Genomic DNA, 10,388 nt, shown 5'->3' on the forward strand with positions numbered 1-10,388 from the left:
TGTAGGCGAGTTTGTTTCTTCGTCGGAGCAGATTTGGAGAAATTTAGCATTGCAGCACTTGCTCATCAATGGATCCTCTGCAGTAAATGGGTGCCGTCAGAATGAGAGTCCAAACAGTAACAATAATCCACAAGAAATCCACATGGCTTAAGTCTGTTTAAAGTTAAAACACCTCAGTGGTGGATTTGTTTATTAGAATATGCAGCTTTTCACTTCACAACATGTTAATTGATGGACTGTAGTCTTGTGGATTATTGTGATGTTTCTATCAGCTGTTTGGACTCATTTTGACGGCACCCATTCACTGCAGAGGACCCACTGGTGAGCAATTAATGTAATGCTAAATTTCACCAAATCTGTTTAAGAAACAAACTATTCCTTTAAGTAAAAAGCCACTTACACAGACAGTATAAATCAACAATATCATATCTGTAAAGGATCATTTTATTATATTGTGTGATAATGTATGTTGTTAAAAAAAATTATGTAGGGAAACTATGCATTATATATGTTATTTTAAATAATTAAGATTGCCTGTCGACTCAAATAAGTCAAGAAATGTAGAGATTGTAGAGATGCTACAATTTGTAATTTACAGTGCCAGTTCATTTGTCAAACTAAATGGAAAATCAAATCTGAAACTGCATTATCGGATACAGTGTTCCCGATGTTCTTTTTGTACTGCACATTTTGTTAAATGCACTAGCGCACTATATCCGAAACTAGTTTGCATATTTGAACATACCAAATGATTTACATATAACATAAGATAAAAGTGGAAAAGATTGCCGTCTGATCATAAAAGTATATAATCTACAAATATGGGAGATCAATCATTTCTATACTCAAACACTAGATTCAGTTCCAGTACATTGGAGTTATTCTGTTCTTGTGTGCTTCTCTCACTGGTGCAATTAAGGTGAAATCTTATTAGACCATTACAAGTGCTTAACATGTGACATAACATTAGCCCACATTTTTAACATTCCTGTCCTCAACATTGGTTTTTCACAATCTGTGATTTCATTCAAAATCCAAACCCCAAGCTTTCTAAAAAAACTAAAGAACTGTTCAAATCAGCAGCTGGAGGAGTATCAACACTCCTGTAGATCAGTGTTGTAAGGTGATACGTGATTACACCTCTTTCTTCACAGCACTTGTTATCGCTGTCCTCTTCAGGCTCTCTTTCACCCTGATGAACTCGGGTGCGCACTTTGACCTTTCTCTCTGCTCTTCGGTCTCTCTCTCAAACTGAGAAGAAGAATTATTACGGCTAAATCAATTCTGAATGAGGTGTTGATGTATAGGTTATAGTACCTAGTGTGCAAGGGAGACCGGGGGCAATTGTAACTCTCAATTACTCCAATCAGAAAACAGCTAGAGTGATGACACTTATTCTGCACATGCTCAGCAGGATTCTCTCTCTGCCTGTGAAAAAGGAGCACAATCATTTCACCTCAGCAGAAGTTTAACAAAATACTGATTTTGAGGTATGAAAGTATTTTTCTTCTGCTGTTTAAAGTTTAGATGACTGCGAATTTAATCTTACATTTTATCACTATAGGTTATTGATAAAAAATTAACATGAACAACCTAGGCTAATATAGGCATGGCTAGCTAGCATACAAGATTTTATCATGGCTGCAACATCAGGGGCAATTGTAACATTGTGTTACAATTATCCCTGAGCCACATGGCTCAGTGTAAGCACCTTGTTTGTCTCTGTTGACATACTAAACTGTTAGAAAATTTACATATTTAAATGTAAAACTACATTTAAATTTGCATTAGATAGGCTACCACAGCAGTAAAGTGATTACTTTGAGGTAGGCTTTTCTTTGAGAAACAGTGGGTTAATATGACTTATTTTTCAGTGGTACAGTTGCCCCCAAACACTGTTACAATCACCCCCACCAAGGGGGCAATTGTAACACTCTGACTTCACGTAGTCTGTGATTTGTGAAGGAAAATGTAAAAATGTTACAATTTCCCCTGATCTCCCCTACATTACGATTGACAGCACATTTTTTGGAACCCAAGATCAATGTGATCTGGACTTGAGATGTAAAAATAACCAAAATAACAGAGCATTCTGTGTAAGTTGGATCACTTCCCAGCATTTAAAGGCCTTATTAGCGTATATCAAACAATATTGTCCATTCAACACTGATATTGTATATAAATACTAATTTCGATATAGTTTGAGGAATGGTATTTCAGGTTTTACCTTCTCTAACCTCATCTGTCTCTTCAGTAACTCCTGCTCCAGTGGTGATTTCTCCTTGTCCTGTTTTATGTCTTGTTTCAGAGCTTGAGCTCTGTTTCTCTGTTGCAGAACTCTCTGCAACTCTGGCTTCTCCTCCACCACTGCTCCTCTGAAAGATGAGATAAGTGTTATTATATCGCATATAATAGAAATTGCTCATTCATTGCAATTAAAAGGAATCTAGGATATGGACCCTTAAGGTCAATATCACCCTTTAGAACAACCTAAACATATGTTAATTCTTCTATTGTATTACATACAGTATAAATGGATGAATAATGATTATAAACTATTATATTTAAACCATTAAATGATTAAAAATATGATAACACTTCACAAGATTCCATTAGTTAATGCATAATCCAACATTAACAATGAGAAATACACTTGTAACAGTGTTTATTAATCTTTGCTAATGGTAGATATTAAAAATACTAAACGCTTCATTGTTCCATCAAATAAATAAGCACAATTTTGGATTATAATAATGCACTAGTTACAAACTGCACACACAAGTTTGGGTTTACTGCCATCTGTTGGACAAAACATTTACATTCAAGAGAGATTTAAACTCGGCAGTCCCTCTGTGGGTACTGTTTGAAGTGAGATTAGGAATTGGGTCAGGTGATAAATTAAGGCTGCAACTAAGCTGGTTCGTGCCTCAATTCTTTTCAAACTCAATTTCCACCTTTTGTGTGTAATAATCAGCTCTCTCTGGAGTTCCCGGTGGCTCTTGGATGCTTTGACGGGATTGTGGAGCTTTTTGGGCCTGATGAGCTCTTCATAGTAACCACTGTCCGTTTGCTCAGGAAGCAGCTTGCTCTGGTCTAAATCCTCTTCTCTGCCCCATCTCTGCTCAGGGTCTATCACTGATCCAAGATCAGAGACTAAATCTAAGAAAGTGAGAGGAACAAAAGAGAGCATTCTATTAAAGGAATAATTCACCAAAAAATGAAAATTTGCTGATTTTTTCCCCAGCAAATTCCAAACAGCTGATAAAAACATTGCAATAATTCACAAAAAAATCCACACGACTCCAGTCCATCAATTAAAATCTTTAAAAAAGCGGCATGTTTGTAAGGAACAAATCCATAATTACACTCTAAAAATGCTGGGTTGTTTCAACCCAACTTTGGGTCAAATATGGACTAACCCAACTTTTGGGTTAAATTTTTTAAATACAATTTTTAACCCAAAAGTTGGGTTAGTCCATATTTGACCCAAAGTTGGGTTGAAACAACCCAGCATTTTTAGAGTGTAATTATGGATTTGTTTTCACTTCAAACCATCACTTCTGGCCAAAATACCAGTCCATAATCCATGATGCTTCCTCCAGTGAAAAAGTCCTTTCATTGTAGTCATTGGACTTTAAAATCCGACAACATATTTTATGACATTTTATAGTTTAGAACTGTTTTTGCTTGTAAATTGTGTTTGATCTGTGCATATTCCTCTCCTGATTCAGACAAGATGACTTTTTCACTGGAGAAAGCAATATTGGTTTCAGTTGAGAAGGACTTTAGCTAAAATCAAATGTTTGAAGTTAATATCTTCATCATTAATCTTTTTCTTACAAACACACAGCTTTTCACTTCACAAGATGTTAATTGATTGGAGCTGTATGAATTACTTGTGGATTATTGTGATGTTTTAATCAGCTGTTTGGACTCTCATTCTGACGGCACCCATTCACGGCAGAGGATCCATTGGTGAGCAAGTAATGTAATGCTCCAAATCGCTTTCAATGAAGAAAAACTTATTTGATGGCATTAAGGGTGAATCTTCCAGCAAATTTAAATTTTTGGTAAACGTCCCTTTAAAAAAAACAAACAAAAAAAAAAAAAAAAAAAAAACCAACACTCGTGCAGATTGAAAGCTCAGTAAATGAGAGGAGAAGGTGTGGGCACATGGATTCATTTTGGGGGCCCAATGCATGCGCCACTGCAGCTATTAAAGGAATAATTCACCAAAAAATGAAAATTTGCTGATTTTTTCCCCAGCAAATTCCAAACAGCTGATAAAAACATTGCAATAATTCACAAACAAATCCACACGACTCCAGTCCATCAATTAAAATCTTTAAAAAAGCGGCATGTTTGTAAGGAACAAATCCATAATTACACTCTAAAAATGCTGGGTTGTTTCAACCCAACTTTGGGTCAAATATGGACTAACCCAACTTTTGGGTTAAAAATTGTATTTAAAAAATTTAACCCAGCGGTTGGGTTAGTCCATATTTGACCCAAAGTTGGGTTGAAACAACCCAGCATTTTTAGAGTGTAATTATGGATTTGTTTTCACTTCAAACCATCACTTCTGGCCAAAATACCAGTCCATAATCCATGATGCTTCCTCCAGTGAAAAAGTCCTTTCCCTGTAGTCATTGGACTTTAAAATCCGACAACATATTTTATGACATTTTATAGTTTAGAACTGTTTTTGCTTGTAAATTGTGTTTGATCTGTGCATATTCCTCTCCTGATTCAGACAAGATGACTTTTTCACTGGAGAAAGCAATATTGGTTTCAGTTGAGAAGGACTTTAGCTAAAATCAAATGTTTGAAGTTAATATCTTCATCATTAATCTTTTTCTTACAAACACACAGCTTTTCACTTCACAAGATGTTAATTGATTGGAGCTGTATGAATTACTTGTGGATTATTGTGATGTTTTAATCAGCTGTTTGGACTCTCATTCTGACGGCACCCATTCACGGCAGAGGATCCATTGGTGAGCAAGTAATGTAATGCTCCAAATCGCTTTCAATGAAGAAAAACTTATTTGATGGCATTAAGGGTGAATCTTCCAGCAAATTTAAATTTTTGGTAAACGTCCCTTTAAAAAAAACAAACAAAAAAAAAAAAAAAAAAAACAGACAATAGCATCCACCAGGAGAAAAGTTAATTCGCATAGAAAAATAATAGGACACCTCACATGACTGTAGCAACAAATGCACCTTTGTTCAAGAAAGCATGAGTAATAATAATGAAAAGCACAATTAATCAATGTAACTGCATGAAATAATATGAAAGGAACGTAGAAAACCTGATTCACCAGGTCCAGTAAGTGGTTGAGCACAAGCGGAATTATGACTTTGATGATTATGATCTGCCTGTGAAAGGAAATGGATATGAGTCATTATATATAACCACAAGGCAAAATACAACAAAAAAATAATAATCTTAAAACAATTTTTATTTTACTTTTGCTTTTTTCCACTGCTTTTCACAGTCATGTGCTATATAGTGACAGCATATTACCATGGTACTGTATGATTAACATATTTACCATGGTAATCATAGTAGTGTACAAAAACCATATCACTATTATTGTTTCCAAAAAATTATAATAGGACATTGCACTCTCATCCATCCAAACGAATGAAAATAATCTCCAAAACTGTTGATGAAGAGGACAATAGCCCTGTGTGTTTAGAGAGATTTAAACTAACACAAGGGAGGCATTGTGGGTATGTGTGTGTGCGCATTAACACCATGCTGGGTTGATCATATTGGACTAAATTCATTTTGGGACCAGCTGGCATTTAGCCACCTCATTACTGGCCCTGCCAAACAAACTCTCCATTTTCCCTTCATAATCTGTTTGCTGTCTAGAATGTGACTGTGTCAGGAAAGTCACGAGGAGTCCTTGGACTAAATCACCACGGGAAAGAAAATCAGAAAGAAAGTATTCAAATGAGATTAATTTCACAGATTGCAACTAAATACATACTTTTTTTTACACTGAAAGAATTCAAAAGACATGAAAGCTACCGATTAAGACATCTGGAGTTGAGAAGATTAAATTTAGTTTCTATAATGCAGGGTTATTATTTTTAACTAAAACTAAAACTATTTAAAATATTTTTGTTAACTGAAATAAAGCCGCAATAAACTAAAATTATACAAAAATTATAAAATGTAAAAAATGATAGAAATTAAAAAACTCTAAAATACATCAAATATATATTAGATGAAAAACTGGCAAAGAAATGTTGAAACACTAACATTACTAACTTCAAATAAATAAAACCTAAACTATAAAAATATATGAAACCTTAATTTAAAATATAATAAATAATAATAATAATAATAATAATAATGTCAAAGGCACATAACAAAATGACCAAAAAGAGCCTAAAATTCAACTGAAAATATAAAAAAGCTAATTCAAATTCATAAAAACTATAATAGTATATAAATACTAAAATAACAATATTCCTAAGAACTGAAACCAAATGAACTTAAAAGACACTCAACTCATCATTTAATGTGCACTTTTAAGTATATACATACACATAAGTATATTTTAGCTTATATTTTAGAATAATTGTTTCATGATCAAACATTGATTTGAAGTCACACAAACAGGAAAATAGCATCAAACAAAAGAAACAGTCTCACCTCATAAATTTCAGCATTTTAAGCCTACAACAAGTTTGAACAACGTCCATTTACAATCATCCATGTGTGTAAAAGTCCTGTCAGACCTTTAGAGTAGATGTATGACTTACACTCCTAACATAGCAACAAACAGGTTCTTCAAACTGGATTGAAATAGCCTTACTTTCTTTCCATGGGTCACACCCATGATTCCAAAGGTGCAGAATGCTCAGTGCCTCAGGATTGTTCCAGAAACAATTTCTCTGGGATTCCACCTGCTACTTTCAATGCAGAGAAAGCGGAGAAGCAGGAGGGGATGTACATCCCTCCAAGCAAACCTAAACACACACGCACACTTTTACAACCTAGGGTGCATACAGTGTCCTAACTGGTACTACAAATCAGCAGAAGGAGGGGGAGTGAAAAAAGGGACTGTGTTAAACTGATGTCACTTTCCCGTTTTCCACTTTTCATTGTTAATATCAACAGCAACAATGTTACCTTATATAAGAACCAATGTGAAGGAATTCCGTATGAGAACAGAATCATCTGTATTACCTTTCAAATGTACTTTTGTTTTATAATATTATCATAGTGGCAGAATGTTGCTCTGGAAAAGAGCAGCATAAACATATGCAAAATTTCACCTAATGTGTTCCATTGAAGGAAGTCATATGGATTTGGAGCAATACGAGAGTAAACTATTCCTTCAGTTTTATTTGCTTAGGGAGGGAAGAGAGCAAAAAAGGTACTGTGTTGTTAATGTCCTATTTTCAAGTGTCTCAAACGTGGTGATATGAGGTTGGCTAATGTGGCTTATTCATTCTCAGATATTCTGGGAAAGCAGCCAATGACCTCCCCCATCTCTGGCCAGTCTTCATATGCGTTGTTCCTCACATCATTCCGAATTAGCTAAACATAACAGAGAAAACAACCAATTAAAAAAAAAACAAAAAAAAAAAACTGAAAACTCATTTTCACTCACTGAAATTAAACCAAAGTAAAATATAAATATTTGATGAAAAACTTAAAAAGATGTTCCAACCTTTTCAAAAGGACTTGCTTCCTTTATTCCATAGGCGCCTGCAAATACCCAGCTATCTCTGGGCTTCAGGGATTTGACCATCGTGCTGCCCAGTGCACTGAATATATCTCTAATCTCATCAGTCAGCCTGGAAAAGAGACGGTGGCAGTGGAAGTGAGACATAATGAATAATTCAACTCTAAAGCCAAGTTAATCATGTTGATGGTGTGTGAAGGCTGTCACATTTTTACTTTGGTGTAGGGTCAATGTATGAGGCCACAAGCACTATATTTCCTGGCTTTAGTGTCTTTAGATAGGCAAGTAATTCCTGGGGATCTTGAAGGACAAACAAGTGGTTCCGTACATCAGGATAGTTTTACTTCACATCTTGTTAGATTCAATTTCTTGCACGCACAATTTCACTAAGAGACCTACCTCTAGATTCCAGATTAAAGTTCTTATTTCTTAAAACTTTACCGGTGTCACCTAAGAAAAGAAGAGTCAATTAATCAAATAGAATTTTATTTGCATATATTAATAAATATTAATGCTTGCGTAAATATATAGTCAAATATTTTTAACATAAGTAAATATGAAAATGATTTCAGATGTTTTTGAATTAAATGAAAAAAAAAATTGAAATCCTGTAATTATTTTTAATAAACAAACCGTTTGCTAAAACAATGTTTAGCCCTTGTCCTGCATTATTCCTGATGCCGCCCATGATGCTGTAGAGAAGAACATTTGCGCTCATTTAGCATCTATAAGTACCATTTCATAAAATATTTAATTCAAGAATGAAAACTGTCATCATTTATCTCAATACAACTTAAAAATGGTGAATATTTGTCAGTCATGCATAAATGAAATAAGTAATGAGTTTATACAGTGTGTGTGTGTATATATATATATATATATATATATATATATATATATAAAATCAATAAATCTGATTTGTTTTAATCTGATACATTTAAAAAAACGAATCTTGCTTGTTCCATAGCTATAGCCATATTTAAACCATTTGCATAGTTTGATAATTTTATTGTTTTCACAATGAACAGATTTATACTGATTCCAAGCAATTACTTAATAACTGCATTTAGAAAATATGATTCAATAAAAGCACACAAAAAAAAAGTCTAAAAGTAATCGAAGTAATCCAAGACTTGTGCTACAAGCCATACAACAGGTTTGTGTGAGGAACAGACAAGAGATTTGTTGCTATTCTTTGAAAATATTCAAATGTGCAAGCAATCTCACTGTAAGCATGAATGTTCTGATGAATATCTCATTCTCATGTTGTGTTCCAAGTCATATGGGCACAGACTAATTCCCACTGTGTTAGTCTGTCATGAATAAGCTGTAACAGTTCTTACATTGTATTGTTAAAGCAGATTTTTGCAGCCACCACATTGGCTACACCGCTGTGAAGGTGGAAGGGGAAGTGGTTGACAGGGCAATGTTTATGTGGACAGCAACCAAAATGAGACTTAAACAGACCTGCCCAAAGAAATAAACAAGTTGCCCGAAAAAAAATACAGTACTGCACCCTAATAAACTTTTCTTAAACTCCATCTCCTCCACAAATTCACACAAATAAGCATAAAAATTAAGCTTACCTGGATTGTCACAGTCGGTCACAAAATCACTAACTTCATCTGGAATATAAAACAACCCCAATCTTAGCCAAACTAAAACATAACAGTAATAAAAATAGATTTTAATAATGTCACGGATTAACAAGCTGTCATATGTGATCACCATGTACATTACATGACTGTTTGGCAACTTCTTGGAGTTTTGACCAGTTGATAAAGAAATACCATATCAAGATGATCAGCACTGTTGTGAGAACATACACACAATCTGGAAAACACAATACATGCTCATTATACACACAAATAGTTACACAAATTAATCAGAAATGCTAAAAGTGTTTTCTTTACCTTTAAGTCTCATTTTTGGTAGCCCAAAATAATCTTCTGGGATTCTCACATGCCTGATGCAATATAATAAAATGATTTAAAATACAACTGCCTAGAATCACAATATGTTTTTTTTCCCTTGTTACTTTTGAGTTTTTACCTGTTTGAAAGTTCTCTGGACTATGGTGCTGCCTGAAACCTGATCTGGCAGGCTTTACCTTAAGGTGTGGTAAATTTGCACCATTACATTCAAACAAGTCTAACCTCATCTAACCCAACTTGTCACCTAGACAGATATTGTTATTCTTATTCCATGCAAAATGATTTTACAGTTGTGTGCTGCCCTCTTGTGGCTATCTGTGAGAAAAATTTAAGCATATTCATCAAACATACAAGGAATATTCATGTATATAATTTTATTCCTTCTCAGTTAAATTAACTTTTTTTTTTTTTTTTTTTTTTTTTTTTTTTTTTTTAAGTAGTCAGTAGTTCAGACTCAGAAAAGAAGGTGCAAACATATGAAAATCTAAAGATACAGAATTCAATAATCATCTATCAAAAATACTTCCCATCATGGACTGAGCTCATAAAACACTGTTGTGGAGCTCTGGACTGCACATGATAATTCTGTATCAACATTGTCATCTTAAAATAGAAGTGAAGCCTAACACTGCCACTATAAATACCAATACCGGCATACGAGTGCAGATTATTGTTCAAAATACCACAAGAGTTAAATTATACAGTAACAGATTTCAGTAAGGCACTGAAATGCAAAGTCTGCAGC

General features: G+C 34.2%; 1 protein-coding gene across 4 annotated transcripts; it reads right to left on the bottom strand.

Moving 5' to 3' along the window:
- Positions 1-336: 336 nt before the first annotated feature.
- Positions 337-9,664, bottom strand: LOC107680723 (protein FAM107B-like). Of its 4 annotated transcripts, XM_016476756.1 has the most exons (10): positions 9,623-9,664; positions 9,450-9,542; positions 9,296-9,334; positions 9,053-9,176; positions 8,343-8,401; positions 8,109-8,159; positions 7,925-8,009; positions 7,695-7,821; positions 6,834-7,561; positions 3,077-3,159 (listed from the first exon to the last, which is right to left on the bottom strand). In XM_016476756.1, exons 1-9 carry the CDS (start codon positions 9,633-9,635, stop codon positions 7,466-7,468), a joined length of 687 nt encoding a protein of 228 aa, XP_016332242.1. In that variant the 5' UTR covers positions 9,636-9,664; the 3' UTR covers positions 3,077-3,159; positions 6,834-7,465. The 4 variants fall into 4 exon arrangements, with proteins under 4 accessions (XP_016332244.1, XP_016332243.1, XP_016332245.1 ...); XM_016476758.1 differs by lacking the exons at positions 7,695-7,821; positions 7,925-8,009; positions 8,109-8,159; ... (3 more) ...; positions 9,450-9,542; positions 9,623-9,664 and adding exons at positions 337-1,251; positions 1,318-1,428; positions 2,238-2,375; positions 5,322-5,379 and having other exon boundaries at positions 2,955-3,159; positions 6,834-7,456; XM_016476757.1 differs by lacking the exons at positions 7,695-7,821; positions 7,925-8,009; positions 8,109-8,159; ... (3 more) ...; positions 9,450-9,542; positions 9,623-9,664 and adding exons at positions 337-1,251; positions 1,318-1,428; positions 2,238-2,375; positions 5,313-5,379 and having other exon boundaries at positions 2,955-3,159; positions 6,834-7,456.
- Positions 9,665-10,388: the final 724 nt, after the last annotated feature.

This window comes from Sinocyclocheilus anshuiensis, unplaced genomic scaffold, assembly GCF_001515605.1.
Source record: "Sinocyclocheilus anshuiensis isolate Anshui unplaced genomic scaffold, SAMN03320099.WGS_v1.1 scaffold396, whole genome shotgun sequence".
Classification (NCBI taxonomy): domain Eukaryota; kingdom Metazoa; phylum Chordata; class Actinopteri; order Cypriniformes; family Cyprinidae; genus Sinocyclocheilus; species Sinocyclocheilus anshuiensis.

Coding starts and splice junctions, on each gene's coding strand:
- LOC107680723 (XM_016476756.1), bottom strand. Junction 8,160..8,342: donor AAACATTGTTTTAGCAAACG/GTTTGTTTATTA, acceptor TTCTTTTCTTAG/GTGACACCGGTAAAGTTTTA. Junction 8,010..8,108: donor CTTTAATCTGGAATCTAGAG/GTAGGTCTCTTA, acceptor TTGTCCTTCAAG/ATCCCCAGGAATTACTTGCC.